General features: G+C 39.0%; 1 protein-coding gene across 4 annotated transcripts in view; it reads left to right on the plus strand.

The window, feature by feature from the left end:
• LOC117473530 (rho GTPase-activating protein 44-like) overlaps window positions 1–21466 on the plus strand; it is a 78772-nt gene that overhangs the window by 37852 nt on the left and 19454 nt on the right. For 2 of the 4 annotated variants that reach the window (XM_034119136.1, XM_034119138.1), the window contains exons 2-11: window positions 7491–7530; window positions 8792–8911; window positions 9395–9471; window positions 11456–11567; window positions 12234–12310; window positions 14115–14232; window positions 18080–18148; window positions 18229–18310; window positions 19279–19406; window positions 20577–20688. In XM_034119136.1, coding sequence (XP_033975027.1) covers window positions 7491–7530; window positions 8792–8911; window positions 9395–9471; window positions 11456–11567; window positions 12234–12310; window positions 14115–14232; window positions 18080–18148; window positions 18229–18310; window positions 19279–19406; window positions 20577–20688 — 935 coding nt within the window. Of the gene's footprint in view, window positions 1–5100; window positions 5163–7490; window positions 7531–8791; window positions 8912–9394; window positions 9472–11455; window positions 11568–12233; window positions 12311–14114; window positions 14233–18079; window positions 18149–18228; window positions 18311–19278; window positions 19407–20576; window positions 20689–21466 lie in introns of those variants that run through there. The other 2 variants (XM_034119140.1, XM_034119137.1) reach the window with 2 other exon arrangements.

Consider the following 21466-nt stretch of genomic DNA (forward strand, 5'->3'; position numbering starts at 1 on the left):
CTCCAACACAATGTTTGTGATTGACTAATCAGAACAGAGCCGGCCAGCTAACCAATCAGAGCAGACTGGGCTCTGGTTTCAGACAGAGGGTGAAAAGAGGTGCTGCAACACAGGCAGTATGAGACACATAAAGAGCTTTTTGAACATTAAAGCAGGAAAACATGTCACAGTAGAGACACTAAATACAAATATGATCCAGACAATTAGCATAATATGTCCTGAATTCAGCTCAAACGTTGACGTGATAAACTAATTAAAATGTGTTTGACTCCACCTTGACCAGCAACAATATTAATATACTACTTTCACACGAATGCATCAACAATATTACAACGTATACGATATCCAGGTATACTCTGATTGAGGAAGTGATCTGATCCACTGTGCAGCTCTCATCTCTCTGATGTGGTACATCTGACACCACTTGATGGTCCTCTGTTATTAAATCGGCAGCATCAATGTTGAAGCGGGTTGGTTCAGTTTAACTTTGATTCAGCAAAGAGAAACCACATCAAGTGTTTTGCTGCCTGAAGGTGACAGGAGAACAATGCTGGCACATTATTTCTGCTGCAGTGATTTCAGTTAGAGAAAAAACCTGTAATGGAAAAGTTTATTAGAAATCAGCTGGAAAAATGTGGGGAATCTTGTTAGAAAACACGTTTATTTCAGTTTTTATTGTTCCGAATGGCTCTGCCAGATTACTTCAGTAACACCTAGAGGGGACAGATTTTAATATGATGGGAGAAATAATTAAAGCTGCACAATGGTACAATAAACTGCTGGAAAAAACGTTGCATTCATAAAGGATTTTACAACCAAAACAGCTTCATATAGATGGAGGCTGTGTTTGACCTCTGACCCTTCAGAGGGCATATTCACGGGTCAACCTACTCACATGTTGTACAGCAGCTGTATTTGTGCTGCAGAGCTTATTGGGAAATGCAGATTTTTTTCTTATACGTCAGCATTGTGTTAAATACAATCATTTAATAACTCTGTTAATTTGGTGTCTTTGCCCTCTCTATTTTCTCACTCCCCATAACATCCTGCGTAACTTTGCTTTTCTTTTTATACCAGAACCTCATACTCCTTTATTTATTTATTTGATCAAGGCCATAAATGATTCATGAGTGCTGACTTGTTCTATTCAGGCATTTAAAGCCTATATTTAGGGAACTTTGCTGGTAGCATGAATGATGTCTGTAAGTGTTTGTTTGAGTGTTGAATAGTACATTACAATTGAAATGTAAGCCAAAGCCTAAAAGATGCAATGTGTAAATTATGGCTGGAACTATAGTTTAACACATTCCAAATATGAACTTACAGTACATTATCATCAGATTGTAAAGAGGTCACAGTGTTGACGTCTCCGTCAAAGACACCTTTTAATTGTGTTGCAGACGTATCCTTCACTTTTAGCATTCTAATCGACTAGCCCCGGCCTTTCTTGTCTTGTAATAACATGTGTACCTCGAGAAGGCTTATTTATAAAACAGCCATGGACAGTGTGCGGTTGGATAACTTCTTTATTTGATCAATTGCGAGGTGGCAGAAACAATTACATGCAGGTCTGAGGGACGGACAGCCCATGGATGTATAATAAGAACTAGATACAGCGTGGGAGGCGGGGTCTCCTTCTTTCCTATGAGAGCTGCTCATTGGCGCATGAAGGCAAAATGGCCCAACTTTTGAGAGAGCGAAACGTCACAGATTACCCGTCATGCCTGGCTGCCAGAGCAGAAGAACCCGTATGTGCGCTCACGGAGCATGCGCCCCTTAAGCCCCGCCCCCCGAGCTCCCACTCTCGGCTCACTAGAATGAATGGAGAGAGAAAATAAATCTAGATTCGGCTTTTAGTGCATTTTACAACTTTAAGGACCGAATGATTCTAATAAGGGCTATAAAATTGTTAATACTGGGTAGTTTATTTAGTTTAAAAAAAAATGTCCACCGATTTACAGACGTCTCTTTCCCCATGTTAGTCAATGGGAAAAAGTTGTTTTGGGCCGGGTGACGTCACGGACTGATACGGAAGTTGCAGTACCGCCATTTGGACACAACGAATGTTGGGCACAGAGTACCTTCCTGGGGGCTTGGCCGAGAGTGGGAGCTCGGGGGGCGGGGCTTAAGGGGCGCATGCTCTGTGAGCGCACATACAGGTTCTTCTGCTCTGGCAGCCAGGCATGACGGGTAATCTGTGACGTTTCACTCTCTCAAAAGTTGGGCCATTTTGACTTCATGTGCCAATGAGTAGCTCTCATAGGAAAGAACGAGACCCCGCCTCCCACGCTGTATCCAGTTCTTATTATACATCCATGTACTGAACACGTCACATGAACGTGCCGGGCGGCGTGGCCCCGTGGGTTAGATCCGCGTTCATAATGCAGAGGAAAATAACTCTCAGAATAACGTTATTAGCACATTTTACAACTTGAGGACCGAATGTTTTTAATAAGGGCTATACAAACGTTCATACTGGGTAGTTTATTTAGTTTAAAAAAAAATATCCAACGATTTACAGACTTCTCTTTCCCAATGTTAGTCAATGGGAAAAAGTCATTCCGGGCCCAGCGACTGATACGGAAGTGTAGTACCACCGTTTGGCCACAACGAATATTTTCCTCAGAGTCTGGCGCACTTCCTGGGGGCTTGGGACAGCCCCACTGTTAGCAGTTAGCAGTTAGCTCAAATGTAGCTACTGCCCCAACCTCCTCAAAGGATCAACACACTTTCTTAAGCTCCTGGTACACAGCGCCCCAACAGTCCACCATGACTTAAAATCTAATTGTTAATCTGACAAAAGTTCTGGACCCGAGTAATGGGAAAACAAAAGAGCTGAGTCATCTTTCAAGGAGAGCAATATGTCGTTTCATACTTTCGCTCAATTGCCCTATCACTGTGAAACCCATTTTTACACGATTTCTAATGTTCTTCTAGTTCCTCCTGCTTCTGAGTTCTTCATCACTGCCTCGCCTCCCCCTCTCTCCTCTCCATACCAGTGGGAATCCCGGCTGTGATGACAGAAGCTGATGCTGCAGTAAAGTCCTGACTCTACTGCTGAGGCTTTTATACGGGATGCTTTAGCGCCCTTGATGTGTCAGACAATTAACTAAAAGCTGCAGAGAGATGGAAAGGTCTTCAAATTAATATTCTGAATGGAGGTTTTCCCTTCTTGTCTGATACAAGGCCACAGTTTCCTGCAAGCATTTGTATTGTCCAATTTGATTTTGATCCATCTTCCCAAATATGGACCATATGGTGTTCAGCCTCTCCCTTCCTCAGCTGTGACCTCCCGTCACACTGCGTTACGACGACTAAATCCCCGGACTGGGGACGTCAGCACAACAACATTAACAGCTGACCTTCTCCTCTCCGTACATGTGCAGACTGCAGATATGCAGGGACTGGGGGGGAAATGTTTGCAGCATGCATGTTTTATTTAAAAAGAAACCTTTAGAAGAAAGGTACATTCAAAGCATTTAGTTGGAGATGTGTATGGGTTTAAAATGCATACTGCGAATGTTTTTTTTTCCAAAGTGTCTGCTTTTAACATTGTGCCCTGTTTGTCAATATGTGCTCTTAAAGCCACTGAATACACATCGGTATACAGATGCTTTTTACAGGAAAACACATTGACATTCATGCATCTACTGTACAGCAGCACTGCAGGTACATTATGCTGCAGCTTTAGAATACAGTTAATATTACATTCCATTTCCTCAGGGAAACATGAGGTCGAAGTATTATCGAATCTTGCCTCCTGCTGGTAATTGTGTAAATGACAACTCGAGACATTTAAATCATCCTCGCTCTACGCAGATATTATTATATTCCATTATGGAGGTACATTTGCAAATATAATACATGCAGGACTGGGAGGTCAACAAGTCTGAATATTTGTCGTCGGGTTGGAAAAACACACGTTGCAGCTGACAGCAGGTTGCTCTGCTCGTGTTAAAACCTGTGTGTGTGTGTGTGTGTGTGTGTGTGTGTGTGTGTGTGTGTGTGTGTGTGTGTGTGTGTGTGTGTGTGTGTGTGTGTGTGTGTGTGTGTGTGTGTGTGTGTGTGTGTGTGTGTGTGTGTGTGTGTGTGTGTGTGTGTGTGTGTGTGTGTGTGTGTGTGTGTGTGTGTGTGTGTGTGTGTGTGTGTGTGTGTGTGTGCTCACCTGAATGCAATCTAAACAACTGTCACCGAGGAAAGGAAATGAGAAACACTCCTTTGCATTGTTAGCATGTTTGGATTTCTTGTGTTTGTCTGAGTGTGTGAAAGAGCAGCATCAGGCTTGACTAATTGCTAACCTGCTCATTAGTGTGTGTGTGTTAGTGTGGGTATGTGTGTGATCATTATCCCCCTCTAGTTAAAATCACTGAGCCAGTAAATCTGTCCTTGTTGTCAGAGAGGAAAGGAATCCAGAGACTGTCAGTGATTTACTTTGAACTTCGGGGAAAAAAAGTCCTGTATTTGCACACAGTGTTTCAGAACTAAATTAGGTTAAATCAACATACAGACACAGAACTATTGTGGCTGTGCTAACACAAACACTGTCGTTCTGCAAAAGCTATGCACACACTCACAAAGCCAAAGTCAACAGATATTGACATAACTAAACCCCCTTGACTCAAAGTTGTTCACCTATACGTGTTGCTGGTGGCTGCTGAGTTTGGTTGGTCTACCACTTTTAGTCGGCTATTCCTTTAAAGGGGCCCTATAATGCCGATTTTAAGGTTGATAATTGTAATTTGTTCTTCTACTGTACTCTTGTTTTCATTTGATGAATAATTATAATCCTGCCAAGCCATGAGAGCAAAGGTCTGTGAGGTTGAAAAGGTCAGAATCAATTCATTCATTTATCTTTTTTTAATGCAAAGATCTATAAATGTGTTTTTTTTTTTCTGCAGTCCAACCTGCTATCAGAAGTGAATTTATGAGAGAAGACAGATATGTAGGTGAAGAGAGAGAGTCAAAGGACCAGATAGTCAGGTCTCATTCTTCAGGCTAACGCCCTCCTTCTCCTCCCTCTGTCCTTCCACTTCCCCCCCCCCTCATTGTCACTCTGCTCCTGCCTGAAAGCAGGTGGTTGTCCTCCTGTTAGCAAGGGGGATGTGGAAGAGAAAGCTGCAAATCAACGGGACTAGATCCTCTCGTAGGAACAGAAAGGCTCTGTAAGTCCAGGGAGAACTTTAAGGTTCCTTTTATTTGGATTAAATGATAGGTGTCTGTGTCAGGATACAATCAGAGGGGATGTCTGTGTTGTTGAGGAAGTGAGGTGAGACAGACTTTGTTGGTTGGTGTTCAGAAAGAAAAGGACAGAGCTGTGATTCAGATTCACGATCGTATTGTCTTTAAAAACCAGCTCAAATAAGCTTGTAAACTCCTGCTGAGGTAGGTTTGGATTATAAGCATCTGGATAACACACATGCACTCTTGCAAATAATTGATTTTAATTACATTTCTTGATTGGTTCTATTTCTACATGTCAGCCTATATAAGGGGTATATATATATCAAGACTAATGGCTGATTATTAGGATATATACAGTATGTGTAAAATATCTATTAATATGATTTTATACTGGTTGTTCTTAATATTAATATTGGACATACTTTTTTGAATATCCTTAAAGCTGCTGGGGTCTCAATTTTTACCCTTGTGAAAAATGTTACTTCTTCTTTTACCTAAACTATGTTTACCTCCAGGGCTGAAGTAGTTTATCTCAGGTGATTTCCTTTCTTGTGTGTCAGTTTGACTATTTTCTAGGCTGTTGACATGCCAATACAAATCAGCTTTTTAGTGCAAAGACGATAAATAGATGCTTTGTTGAAATAGAGTTAGTGACGGTGTATTCGTGGACATGTTTGGGGAATATTTTGAGCTGTTTTAGGGTGTTAGCAGGACGGGCTATAAATCACTGTGTTGGTATGCCGATGCTGTTTATCTCTGGAATCAGTGCTTGAAACACATGTTTTTTTGCCATCGATCTCATTTTTCTTCAAACCACATTGCTTTCTGTGTCTTCAAATGCACAAGCAATAAAGAGAAGCTAAATGTTAAGATGCTTTCAGCCTGATGTATCATATCGATGTGTATTGAGCTGAGCAAAGACAGAGAAGATCACTCAGCGGTAGAAGATCTTAATGACAGTCATGCTGGGCAATAGTTCCATTTGATATAGATATCATGATATGAGAGACATGCTTTTAGATGATTAATATTAGGTTATGGCACAAGTGTTGTCTTTGCATTACAGTAAGTTGATATTATTTAAGTATTTTTCTTTACATAGATAATATATCCACATTAACTGAGGATTTTTCATTTAAAAAACCCTTTGTGTAAATATGTTATGAAAGCATCAATAGTCAACCCTACAATATGATCCCAACGTCCATATTGAGGTATTTAATATATACCTAATATATCCCAGTGCTAAGTGCTAAAATCTAAATGTTAGATCAAGCATTGGTGCTTCCACACACCTCTCCCTCTGTATGCTGGTCTTAAGACTCGTAGACAATATATTCAATAGTGTTGTGATTTATTTTGTTAAATGGCTTGGTGAAACTGATGATCTAACAACTCAAAGAAGATGCAACAAAAATGTTCCTTTTTTTGTTTGTTTTAGCTCTTTACATAATCATATTTACAATGTTGGCTTCTTTTTTTTGTCTGTATCTACATCGTTCAAAGACCATTTAACCAAATAAAATACAATCACAGACAGAAAATAAAATCACCTCAGCTGGAAGTATTTATTATAATATTTACAGTAGAGTTACAGAGGTCCACATTCAAAAAGGATGAATCATATTACAAAAAAGGGTCACTTATTAAAGGATAAGGCTGATTGTGTTTCATATCTTATTGTTAATACATTCTAACAATGAATGGTTCAACTCAAACTTATTTTGTGTGTTTTCAATCCTGATAAATCTCCTCTGTGCCATAGAGCACCATTATACAGACTCACAGAGATGCTAGCTAGCCTCAGACTCTTGTGTCATCATATTTATTTTTAATAACATTTTCTGGAAATTAATCAACAAGCTTTTTCATATTTCCATCTAATTAGAGAAACAGCTTTATCATACTTAAGCAAGTAATTAAATGATCTGGCAGTTATTATGTTGTGCGCTGATATATGTTTCTGCATCGTTGTGTGCACTGCAGTGGGACTATCCTTCATGTGGTGGAGTTAACCTTAACTATCTTTCGTGTTGAGCCTGTGGAGACTGTATTGTGTTGCCTTCAGAGTCATTTCACTTTGTGAAACAGCTGCTATTGTAAAGTCGAGATCATTTGATTTTGACTGAGCGACATGCAAGTTCAGATTTCCATCCTCAGACTTTGTAGTCTTTCCTTTGAATTAGCTTGAGCCATTTGTAACAGATAGAAAAAGAAGCATTTCCTATTTTTGCTCCAGGCTGCAACTGTAATTATAGAAGTTCAGCAAATGATGTAATTACATTTTTTCTTCTTCTCTTCTCTTTCAGAGCGGAAAAAACTGAAGTATTGAGTGACGACCTACTACAGGTACTAATCAATCGTGTGTGTGTGTGTGTGTGTGTGTGTGTGTGTGTGTGTGTGTGTGTGTGTGTGTGTGTGTGTGTGTGTGTGTGTGTGTGTGTGTGTGTGTGTGTGTGTGTGTGTGTGTGTGTGTGTGTGTGTGTGTGTGTGTGTGTGTGTGTGTGTGTGTGTGTGTGTGTGTGTGTGTGTGTGTGTGTGTGTGTGTGTGTGTGTGTGTGTGTGTGTGTGTGTGTGTGTGTGTGTGTGTGTGTGCAATGTTTTCTGCCTCTCACAGGGAAAAAGAATCATCATCGGTGCAAAGTATTCAGCCTGCATGAAATGACTTTTTCAAATGGCTCTGTGCACTGCCTGCGGGCGTCGTTAATGAGCGCTGAAATTGAACTTCTTTGTGAGACAAAAGGCTGAGCGTCCCCACTGATTGACTCGGGGTGCAGCGCTGTAATTGATCTGATTAATGCCGCCCTCAGCGCCAGCCACGACGGTTCCACTGAGTTGGGTTAATAATGAAATGAGAGGCATTTAAGTGAGACAGGTAATGGTGTCGTATAAGTGTCACCGGATGGGAATACGCTTTTCTTGATGCCAGGCAGACAGGCTGTAAGAGCCTGCAAGTGTGTGATAGTAACTGCAAATAGGGATATCCTGACTATGACTTAAAGGGATAGTTCACCCCCATATTACATATTTGTTCTCTTACCTGTAGTGCTATCTATCAATCTAGATTGTTCAGGAATGTATTGCCAAGTCCAAAGTCATGATCTGGTTAGTTAATGAGGCCCTTTTATTGATTTTGGTGTTTCCCTTTCCTGTAGTGTGTTATATAGGTTTTTCTGCATGTTAATGGATTAATGGCCTTTATTTATTTCCGTAACATAGTGACATCACTATGTAACACTCACACTTCTATTGACTAGCGCTCCAATTCATGTACACATTGTACCTGATTTTCTAAGGGGCGGGACATCTCTAAAACAGAGCAGCCTGGGCTCTGGTTTCAGACAGAGGGTGAAAAGAGGTGCTGCAGCACAGGCAGTATGAGAAAAATAACGAGCTTTTTGAACATTAAAGCATGGAGACATGTTACAGTAGAGGCACAACAATGAGCATTATATGTCCTTTTCAATATAATATATACGACCCTCGCACCAAAACAATCTAGACCGATAATTAGCACTTCAGGTATGAGGTAAGAGGTAGGAAGACAAATAGGTATATTGTATTTTTGTATTATCTTTTTTCATGTCTTTTCTCTCTTCCTGTGTCTCAGGTGGAGAAACGTCTGGAGCTGGTCAAGCAGGTTTCCCACAGCACACACAAGAAGCTGACCGCCTGTCTGCAGGGCCAGCAGGGCGTGGAGGTGGAGAAGAAATCTGTCAGGTCTCCCTCGGTGAGAAAATACCCAAAAACACTTGAATGCCTACAGAGACTCTCAGAGAGGGCAGACCTCTACCAAAGTCCAATGGTTGCATTCAGTCAAGAACACATTTCTCAGATCATTAAAAAACCACATCAATGCTAACAAGTCAAGAGAAACAATATGTGTGTATCCGTACAGTGATCCAGATCAGCCCCATACAGTAGCTTACTAGGTTCTTCTTTGGCCCCTGATTCAGCCTTTCACAAAGTTACGTAGTCGTTTTTCCGTAATCCTGCTTAGAGACAAACAGAAAACATTCCCTCATTTGGTGTTAGTGGTCCTGATTGGCAGGAGCAGATAAGGCCTGTCAAAGGAAAAGAGAGAACAACAACTTCATCTCATAAAGTGGGAATTGATGTGGAGGTGCAGGTGCTAATTAGAAAGTATCTCCTCCATCAGAGATAATAAAGGATGTTTCTTTTTCTTTTGTGTTTGTTTAATATTTCTGTGTAGAAGAAGCTTCCTCTAACTACACTTGCACAATGTATGGTGGAAGGGGCGGTGGTGCTCGGAGACGAGTCCCTACTAGGGTAAGTACACACACACACACACACACACACACACACACACACACACACACACACACACACACACACACACACACACACACACACACACACACACACACACACACACACACACACACACACACACACACACACACACACACACACACACACACACACACATATGTACATCACTGATTATCTGTAACATTCGCAGCATTTTCTCTAAGCGCAGACATGGAAAGGAATGTTTTTATTACCCAGAACTGATTTACACTTCTTGTCCAGTAAAGGCAGCCAGATGAGGACAAACCGTGACTTTTTTAAAGGTCCCATGTCATGCTTTTCCGGTTATTACCCGTCCCCTTGTGTGTTATGAAGGTTTTTATGCATGTAAACGGTCTGCAAAGTCACAAACCCTCAAAGTACACCCTGTAGCGAGTAAAACTCTAACACAGAAAAGACCTGTCTATGCTGCCCCAGAACGCCTCGTTGGAGATTTCTCTTTTTCTTCCTGGGTACAGTGATGTGCCCATATCCAAATGGACCCATTGGTCCAAATGGACCAATCCGTGGAGCCGTTATGTTACGTCCGCAGAGCCGTTGGGTTAAGTCCGTGGATTGGTCCAAATGGACCAATCCGCGGACTTCCTCACACACACACACTCAATCTTTTCTCAGCTGCAGCTCCGCTGATTTCTCCTCCCTACGAGGCTGTGAGTCGTGTGTGTGTGTGTGTGTGTGTGTTTGGGCTGGGTTTCGCTGTGTCTCGCTGTCTCGCAGACGGCCACTGGGCTCATAGGGAGGGGGGGGGCAGGAGCTCCAACAAGCCGTGTAGGACAGAGAGTGAATACACATACTATACAGAGATGCTGTATGAGAAACCAATGTGAGTTTGTAGTAAATAGTAAATCTATTTTAGTAGACCTCAACAATGGAATTATGATCAGTAGAAATGGCCATGACATGGGACCTTTAAGAGAGGTTCCAAAATGTGATCAATGCATATAATAAAGTATTCTTTATTATAATAATATAAATAAATACATAATATATACATACATATTAATGAACAAACATTACTAAATTGAAATGAAATAATAATACTTTGTCAATAGTGTCAATAGTAGAAAACAGCATAACTGAGAGGAAATATGAAAACATTTTTTTATTTATTTAATAGAATTTTGCAGTTGCCTTCGCCCGATATTAAGGGTAACAAAAGGCTTATTCCTATATTTTAATGACGGAAGGAGTTTGTTCTTTCTTATTACAGTTGACTATGTATACATTTGGATAAAAAATATTACTATGACAATATCCACAAGCAAAACAAAAACAGAAAAACATCAAAGCAATACAATTAAAAGATGGAAAAGGATAAGAATATACATGTTATTAGCACTAACAAACATAAATGCAAGATATTATGTGTCATTATTTGAATTGGCACATTAATAACCAGAAAAAGTCCAAACATTAGATGCAAAATATCTGAATACATTTTTGATTGTGCTTTTTCTCTTTTTCTAAGTACTGCAAATAATGAAGCTATTAAATGTACTTTTATAATTAAATGTATGTGTGTATTGTGTATTTCAATGTGTATTATGTGATCTTTAGTTACAGTATGTCAAGCACAAAAGAGATCAGTTGATATCTGGATGAAAGAAAAATCCATTGCAAACACAAAAACGTATGAAGATACAGTAGAATGATCTGTTTGTACTTTATTTCAGACGTATGGTAAGAGAGTCTAATACAGAACATTAAATATTATGCACATGCTGATGCCTAGCTGTCTTCATGTATGTGTTTGAGCCTGACTCTGTAGTGAGTTACACTGTGTTACATCACCTGAGGCAGTTACTCATGTATCAGCATCACTGCTGTTATTAGAGTTTTGAGAGAAGGTGAATAAATATCAGCGAGTGTTGGAGACGTTTACAAGGTGGCGCCTGCTCTCTGTCTGATCCATGATGTTTCCGGGTCTTGTTGTGTGTTGCAGGAAGATGCTGAAGCTCTGCGGCGAGACGCAGGAGAAACTGGCTCACGAGCTCATCTTGTTCGAGCTCACCATCGAGAGGGACGTCGTGGAGCCTCTGTACGACCTGGCAGAGGTACACAAACAGCACTGTGGAAACCACTGTGTTATCTCAGATCAAACTTATTATTATTATTATTATTATTATTATTATTATTATTATTATTATTATTATTATTATTATTATTATTATTATTATTATTATTATTATTAAGGCAACCTATTTAAATGAAACTTTAAAAAAAAAAGTAACACAACGGGTGTTCTCTCTCTTCTATGTCCGATTTCCACTCACTCATGTTTTATTTTTTATAAAAGACTAAGGCAAATTAATTTGACTTCATTTGTTGTTATTTTTCTGATAGAACCCCCAGCCTCTTGATACCATCGAAACATTTTTTTTTGTTTGAATTAAAAATTAAAACATATTTATATACTGTTCACACATTATTCACATTGTCGGTTTAATTAGTAACTACATTTATATTGAAAAAAGCATTTATGCCCTTAAATAGTTCTGATACCTGTCAGACAAACCTGCAGTGTAATTTCTATTGAATAGTGTGTACACAGGGCAGCTCCTACATGTGTTTAATACAGGGAAAACTGTACATGATCACTCTGTGATAGAGACATTAAGCTAATCTTCATGAGAGCAGAGTTTTCCTCCAACAGGTGCAGATCCTGTGTTCCCTCTTTCACACCAACAAACAAACGACATCTCTCTGCTCTGTCCTCTCAGGTGGAAATCCCAAACATCCAGAAACAAAGGAAACATTTAGCCAAGCTGGTGCTGGACATGGACTCAGCGCGCACACGGTGAGTCTGTTTTACTGTGTGTGTGTGTGTGATGTGGGAAACTCCACCCTCTGTGAATGGGCCTGTCCTGGTGCTTCACACTGAATGTAACTGGGATCCAATTGCACAAAGTGAAGTGTAACCATGAATATCTGCAGATTGAAAACCTAATTGTTCAAAAGCAGAGGAGTAAAGTTTATCAAGCTATTACACTAACAATATTTGTTAGTTTAGTACATGTATTGCTGGTTTAAGGATTTAAGGAATTTGTCCTTACATCTTCTATTTTATTTTATTTGTTTTGTTTTATTTTATTTTGTATTTTAACACATTTTATTTTTATCATTTTCAACGTCTTTACTTTACCTTTTTATGTTCATTAAAATATCTTTGATTTATTTTATATTTTTATTTTAAATTCTTACTTTAACTTGTTATAATTGTATAAATATTTTTATTATTTTTAAATGTTATTTTGTTTTATCTTTTATTGCTAATTTAACATCTTTACTTTACCTCTCTATATTTATATAAATATATATATAAATAAATTGTATTTAAATATTTTTACATTCTTACTTAAGCCTCTTATGTTTGTATAAATATGAATATTATTTGTTATAATTTTTTTTTTAAATGTAATTCTAAAAAGGAGCAACTGTCACAAAACACAATGTTAACAAAGAAAGTTTTCTTATTCTGATTGATCTTATAAAGACATGTGAAAACCTCTTGAATGATCATGTCAGTGTAGCTTTCTCTCCCGTCCAATCAGAAGCTGTTTCCTGTAACGTGCTATCCCTACACTTTCTTCCTGCTGATTCACTGTCATCACTTCAGTTTGAGCAGTGATATGAAGAGAAATGTGATTTTCCTCTCTGCAGTCCAGCCAGGCAGTCAGTCTTTTTTTGGGTGACCCAAATCTGAGACAGTTTTTCCCATCATGCTGCTGTGCTGAGCTCCTCTGGCAGCGTGGCATATTATCTCCACCCAGAGACTCAGCTCAGACAGAAAGTCAGACAGAGAGGGCGGAGGGGGGCTTAAAACGGAACAGAAAACAGCTTAGAGGAATGAATTAGGGTGTATATGGAGAATCAAGTGAAGACTTAAATTGGCTTTTTAAAAGATGTTTTGTTATCCAGCAGATTGTGTTGTCGATGATTATCACTTAAATATAAAAACAAAAGCCTACGCTGCTGGAGGTTTAGTTTAACATGCTGTGCTCACACTGGTGGAATGTAACTACTGTAAGGCAAACACTGAAGTTGCATTTGTCTGACAGATAAAGTGACTTGGCAGATAACATTTCACCCCCCCTTTCCTTAACAGTGAAATCATACAAATGTCTTGAATTTTTAACATTTCAAAACCTTGTTGAATCAGCTGAAAAATGCACCGTCACAAAGCTGAATACAAGGCTGTTTATCTTACAAACTCATGAAAAGTTGACGTTTTATGGATATCACTGGAAAGCTATTAAGCTACACATGATGATCTTAGAGAATATGAAATGTGTTACATTTACACAATCCTTTAGGAAATAAACCAGTGCAAATGACAACAACTTTAAACATACAGTATACAGCAGTATAATGCAACGTACACATTAAAACAGCAGTTATATTAATCCAAAACATCATAAATAATACTGAAACACAGACATGGAACATCTTAATGCACTTTGTATGTTGATTATACATACGGTACATACTTTGAATAAAGTATATTTTCTATGTAGGACTTTTGCTTGTAGTGGAGTACTCGATATACAGTAGGATCTGACTACTTCAATTAATAGTAATATTGACAATTGTTTTTCCCCCAGGTATTATCAGTCCAACAAGTCTTCAGGACTGGCCAGTAACCTGCAGCCGTCAGGAGCGAAGGCCGACCACCACAGGGAGGAGATGGAGGAGGCAGCCAACCGCATGGAGATCTGCAGAGTCAGTGACCACCTTACTCACAAGCAATTAACTGTTAATGTCCATTCATATTGAGAGGATCCATTTAGTTAAAGCTGTTTGAATTCATATTTTTATGTAAGATGGTTATCTGTTTTGGTCCCGGCTCAATGCTCTCATAGTGTTGTTTAGCAGTTTCAGCAGAAACTGCTGTAAAAAGCCCTGGGCTGCAGTCGAATAGTCCAAAAATCAGCCACTATTGTCTATCCCTATCGTCTATTCCTTGACCTCTGAGTGAAACGTCACGGGGTTAAGGAATAGTGGATAGGAGAATTCAAAAGGACTTAGGAGAAGAGACTGCGGTACTTTGAGAATCCGACTGCACTTTCACTATCCAACGTGTTTATGATGCGCCAGCGGAGGTCATAAATGTGCGTCTGCTGCTGTGGGGAAACTACAGTTTTCTATACAGCGGACTACATGGATGTTTAATAAGAACGAGGGACTACTGTAAACGCATCTAGAGACTCTACACCGTGCTCTGATGCTGTTGTTTTATGCTTTATGAACGGGGACAACAGAGACACATATTGTTCATGACCAAAGTTGGAATTGAAATAAAAAAGGAAAGTGAAACTTATGCTCGTCACCCTCTCCCTCCGGTCCACATTAATACAAATGATCCCAATACGTATGATTGTATAAAAAGATCTTAAAATCAATACAAATGTATTTATTATAAACGTTAGTCCTTAACATCTATCACTGTGTATATCACCATTCAAACATCTTTTAAAAGTTGAACAAACCCCACACAGCTCAGTAAAGACTGTGAAATGTTGACTTTATTTGATCATTTCAGTAAAAACTAACGTTCATATTTCTCTTTTTGATTATAATACTGATGAACGTTCAAAACAAAGCACTTTGGCAACTTACCACATACGTTTTAAAATGCTTAAAGGTAGGGTAGGTAAGAATGGAGAAACCAGCTCGAGTGCGCTAGAATTTGAAAGTACACAACCGGAAAAAATCTGCCCCTTCCTTCAGACTTCCTTACAGAGCCCCTCCTCCAACACACACACATGACCAATGAGGGCACGAGAAACATTTGTGCACGAGATGGAAGGCTGACAGGCAGGTAGGCCATCCAGTTATTTTAGCCGGGCCGGCTCAGATGATTGGTCGTGCTTTGTACAGCACCACAGCTTCCACAGATGAAATATTTGTATATATTTATTGTCAAAGCATTTAATGTATTCATTGCTATCGGGATGTTGAGAGCATTCCATGGAATATAACAAAACGTTTCTGAAGTGAATTACCTACCCTACCTTTAATAAGCACCGTAACTTTCATGATATCATTTCTCGGTCATAATCGGTTGTTTCCGTGAACGGCCGACTGTTGTGTGACGGAAATGCTGTGGCCGCAAGGCATTGTGGGGCAGCATTTTCTCCTCTCCTTTCGTAAGGGAAGGTCCAGTGGTTCCTAAGCTAAAGGAGGTTATAAAGGAAGTTTGAAACCTCCTTTCCTTTCATCTATAGAATTCGAACGGCTCTTATCATGGCTGCCACTGAGGTACTTCCGGGTCATTTCACTCCGTTAGGAAGGTTCCTAAGCTAAACGGACTATTCGACCGCAACCCTGGTACTCTACCTGCTCAGCAGCAAACAGCAGGCGGACACAGTTAGACACTTGCTGGTGAACATAGTGGAGCATTTAGGGACAGATATCTCTCAGGAGCTGGTGGAGACCAAAATCAGAGCAACATACAAAGACTCAAATAGATGATAATGTTGCTGCACATCCATGACACGTGTGCTAACAAAGTTTGCCATATCAACTTAAAAAAATGATTTATGAATCATTCCATGATTGCCTGTTTATGTTTTTATCATGTTCTGTTGCTTTTAACGTCTCCAAATATTTACCAAATTGTACGGTACCCTTGGGTGTCATGAAAGGCGCCCCTAAATACCTTTTATTATTATTTTTAGTATTATTAAATGTTAAAAGCTCTATCTTCTAAAAGACTCTCTGGACTTTCCCATTCAAAAATCGCACATGGCGCACAGTAACGCATTTTCCATCACTCAGCTGTGGTTGGTCCTTCAGAGAGGGTGGGCGGAGCTAATGCAACATACGTGCTCTTTAATTGTGTATAAAGCGGCGTACCAGGTTTTTTTATGTTGTGAGTCAACAGTATCTACGGCTGAATAAAAACAACGTTGAAACTTAACCAAAAACACACCTGAAATTACCGCTAAGAGAATTTACTTCAAAATTCCTGACAAAAATAGTTTCTTGTTTATCAACTGTTCTTACAGGGCGGATTCGAGCCAATTTAAACAAACAAACTGTTGTTGTTTTTCACTTACTGTTACTATAAGCAAATATTGGCAGCTACTTTTTTGTTATTTTAGTCCACTTTTCTATTGGATTTTCAAAAACCACAACACAGGGTTAGGTTATGAGGTTGAACATTTTGGCATGAGGAAAGGAAAATCTGATCATTTATGAAGCACTTCACTTTTTGTTTCTCAGTTTCCCTTCCCTGCTCTGTCCTCACATGATTATGTTGCTTGGGTGTGTTAAACAAGAGCGGATGGTGAGGACAGAGCAGAGAAAGATGGAAATGAAGTCATGCTGGGGCTCTCCGGGAGCAGCAGGGAACAGCTGTGAGGCAATATATTTGTATTTCTCACCGCCCTAACAGAAACAGTTGCCAAATTCCTATTGGACTGGGCCATCTCAGAGACAGTACTCTTATACTTTAACAGATTATGTTATTGCAACAATTTTTTGACAGTACACGCACATTTTGATATATTTCAACTGCAGGTTACTCTACAGTATGGTGGCCGACAGGTGCAAACGCGCTACAGCGGCCAAACACACTTCCATTAGGAGAAACGCGCTGCACTTTCAAAAATGATACGAATATAAAAACACAAATGTGCCAATACACATGCAAATGAAGAAACATCTTCAACAACTTGACAACAGATGTGCAGCATTTAGAAAACATTCATCAACTTGATGAAACATAGGCAGCGTTTAATAAAAGCTCTGCTAAATGAACAATGCTCCAAAAAGCTCAAAGCACAACGGAAAAGATGTTTCCTCAGTTTCATGTGTTTGGACACGTTTGTGTTTTTATATTTTTCATCAATTTTGAAACTGCAGCACGTTTTTCACACCTGTCGTCCACCGACAGACAAGTCGAGGCAAGTTCATTTATAGCACGTTTCAACAATAAGGCTATGCAAAAGTGCTTTATAAAAAATACTCAAATAGTGCAAAAAGAAACACAAATATAAAAGCATTCAAATCTCAAGAGAAGAAAAATAAGGACAAGCTAAAATACACTTAGCTATTAAGTACCAGAATAAAAGTTGCAGTGCTGTCTAAGATATGAAAATGCTATAAGATTTAGTCTTCAGCCTTGACTTAAAGCAATTAATGGATACAATGGACCTGCCATTTTACCTGAGTTTATTCCAAATAACAGGAGCATTAAAACTGAACACACAAAGCAAATACTTGAAATAGCCGTAACTTCTACAAATATTCAAAGGAAACACAACCTAGTTCAATATTCTATCAATATACACTATCAATTTGACTGCATATTAATAAATGTTTTGACCTTTTTAACTGCCACCATCTTTTGTACTTGTCACTGCAGGAAACTCACAGGTGTAACTAATAACACTAACGAAGCTCCGCCTACACCCCTCATTAATGCAATTAATTACACCTGTGCTTTTCCTACGCTCCCAATTCGAAATGTCTGCTTTTCAAAAGGTATTTTTTTAAAACATTTAACGTTTTTAATATGATTTACTTTGTAGTTTGACCGTATGTTTTTGTGTGTCTTCACCAGGACCAGCTATCGGCAGACATGTACAGTTTTGTGGCCAAAGAAATCGACTATGCAAGCTACTTCCAGACAGTAAGTCCAACCTCTCTGCAGTGACGGGGTTTCAGTGAAATGTTCTGCTGCTGCATCACAGTGTCTCTCCTCTCTTCCAGCTGATAGAGGTCCAGGCAGAGTACCACAGGAAGTCCTTAGAGCTGCTGCAGAGCGTGCTGCCCCAGATCAAGGCTCATCAGGGTGAGTTTGAGATCACATGATGCATCAGGTTTTACGACTCTTTCTTCTCTGACATCAGGTTAGCTGTTGCTGCAATGTCCTATGTTTGCTAATTTGCAATATAGTTATACTTTCTTGGTACGTTAATAAGCAGGGAGATATGACGTATATCTTGTCAGCCAGTTTACCCTCTGCAAACATGTTTTTCTTTGGGACCTGAAAAAGTGTTTTTCAAATTAGGTAACATTACATGTCTAAAAATAGTACGAGAAAAAAAATAAAGAGCTATAAATAATTGTATCAAAAATAAGAACAATATAAGTTGTTTTGTCATTATACAATTCAGGATTACAAACACAGTTGTAGCCACACAACACAAGTATATAAAATGTGAAGCATTTATTCAGTTAAACAATGGGAATATTTGGGCAATTAGGTACAAAATATTTATGATAATTATAAACACGGGAGCAGGAGTAAAACTCCAATAAGAAATACGTTTTAAGTCGTCAACGTTCGAGAAACTTAAAAATCTTAAAGAAATTATCTTAGACACTTAACAGTACTTGATGAGCTATAACATATTGCATTCCTCTAAATCAATACAGTAAAAACATTTAATTTGTGTCTGTATGTAGTCACATACATGACCTGAACTCAAACGCCATTGTCAAGAATTATTATTACATTTTCCACGAATAGAAATATGTGAAACCACCTTTTCTTAATAGCCTGTGAGAAGAGCATTAGCAAAAAAACAAAAATCTGTCGTTGCAAATGTAGCATTCAATCAGGATTCCATTGCTTACAGATAGAAGCTTCATGAGATAACAGATTTTAAAGGTCCTCCGGCAATTGTATTACTGTTTGGTTTGGTAACTTCCTGCAGCCTGAGAGGAAATGTTTAGCATCTGTAGCTGCGACTGTATTCCATGCATGTTTTCCTGTGTGTGTGTGTGTGTTTAACTCTATGTGTGTGTGTTTGACAGAGACCTGGGTGGAGAAGCCGTGCTACGGGAAATCATTAGAGGATCACTTAGCGCTCAGCGGGAGAGATATTGCCTTCCCTATCGAGGCCTGTGTCACCATGCTGCTGGAGTGTGGCATGCCGGAAGAGGTCAGCCTCACACACAGAGCATCTGTCTTTTACATGAAACACACACACAAGTCACGACTGAGATGAAGTCACTGAAAGAAAAACCAATGAGGTCCAGGCTACAGTTTGCTTTCCTCAAAGCAATTTGCAGTTTTACAGCCTGAAACCAAAGTCCTCGGCTGTTTAATTAATGTGTGATGGTTAGAAATGTCCTAATTTTCTGATGTTATCAAGCCAATGAGCTGTGCAGCTTGTTAACGATTGTTTAATGGAGACATATTGAGGGTAATCGAAATGTTCCCCGTGAACAAATGTTTATACGATTATAAGAAAAATAAATGCATCACCATGAATAACTACATTTCATTTCAACAGTCATTAGACTTAATGTGATGTTTGCTGAACATTATAGATAGTGCTTTTGAATGTGGTGTGTAATTATTTAAAAAGCTGACAGTCAAACTTATCATTAGTGTTCAACTCGACATGTTAGGCAGTTGAAATTAATTTAGTAAACGACCCTTTGATACCAGGATTGCTGCTGACTCAGCTGCTCATACATTAGCAGTTGGGTTTAATGTTCAAAATGTTTTGCTAATATAAAAAATTGCTTAACAACGACTCTAGCTGAAACTAACTTAATAAATACTACATTCAATTTTCAATCTTTTGCTAAAGCAAACAAGTATTATCAGTAAAATATACCAGTAGCATATCACCGGAAAAAGGGCTTATACTGCAGAATGGCCTTTCAGACTGTTGTAATGACTATAATAGTATAATAACTTATGGTCTGACATATTTCATCTAGTTACATGTTTCGTTCGTAAAATCTTAATCTGAATGTAGTTGTCAAATAAATGTACGACATTTTCCCTTTGAAAGTGGACTTAATTTCAATTTTTTAAATTTTACTATTAAGAAATATTTGAAGTACTTGAGACTCTAAAGTTGGGCACTAGAATGTGCATTTAGTTTTCCTAATTCTTTACAAATGCCACCATTCAGAAGAAGTAGCCCTCGTGCATCAGTTATTTCTGCCAGTGTATAAGCACAACAGCATTATAGGCTCAGAACTCCAAGATTGAAATTTACAAGAAAATGTGTAGTTTGTTTGTTCTCATTAAAAATCACTTAATTTTCTTTACTTAAAAGTGACTTAAATGAGTCTTTTCATGTTTTGTATCTCAGGGTTTGTTCAGAATCGCTCCTTCAGCCTCCAAACTGAAGAAACTGAAGGCGTCTCTGGACTGTGGCGTGTTGGATGTCGAGGAGTACTCTGCAGACCCTCATGCCATCGCAGGTGAGCTCTCCATGACCTCCCTCCCTCCCTTTCATGTCTCCCAGTGGCTGCTAATCTCGGTTTACATGGGTAGATTTATGAGCTGGCACATGTTGCACATTAGGAATCTTAATTTCTCCACATTTCTGGCACGCTCTAACGTCCATGTGTTATTGATCTACCCTGCCACCTCCACACAAACATCATCACTAAGGCTGTGTATTTCTTCTTCACACACACTGATTCCGCAGCTGTCATTGGTAAACCTCAGCAGTGGATGTCCTGTTAAAGGTTCATTTCAAAGTCCCATTTAAAGGCCTCACAAAGATCACTCTAAGCCTTCATTACAATTCAGTTTGCTTCTCCTGAGAGTCAAGCGCAAATAGATGTTTTTAGTTTGTTGTATTTCTTTTTATATTGGAGAGATAATCAATAAACTATCACAAAAATGTCTTGTGATGAATTCAAAAATATTACTAGGATTAGTGTTGTTAGTTTCTTCATCTTCTGCAGAAAAACAGTCTTCTTGTTTTTGATCTGCTGTTAAATCCAAACCATGATGGACTATAAAAGAAAACAAGCTTTTATAAAGCCGTTATTGATCTTTTCTGTGAGGGTGGTGCTTGTCCTCAGAGTCCTGTATAACTCCGAAGAAGAAAAGCTCCAAAGTTTTCCCTAGATCCTGAAAATTCATTTTTGGAAAATGAACTCCCAGCATCCAAAGAGAGATGTGGAAGCAATGAATGACTCCTCTGTAGTCATTTAGGTTCCTCCAGTGTAATCACCCGTCATTACACTG

The sequence above is a fragment of the Trematomus bernacchii genome, unplaced genomic scaffold (assembly GCF_902827165.1).
Source record: "Trematomus bernacchii unplaced genomic scaffold, fTreBer1.1, whole genome shotgun sequence".
NCBI classification, from domain to species: domain Eukaryota; kingdom Metazoa; phylum Chordata; class Actinopteri; order Perciformes; family Nototheniidae; genus Trematomus; species Trematomus bernacchii.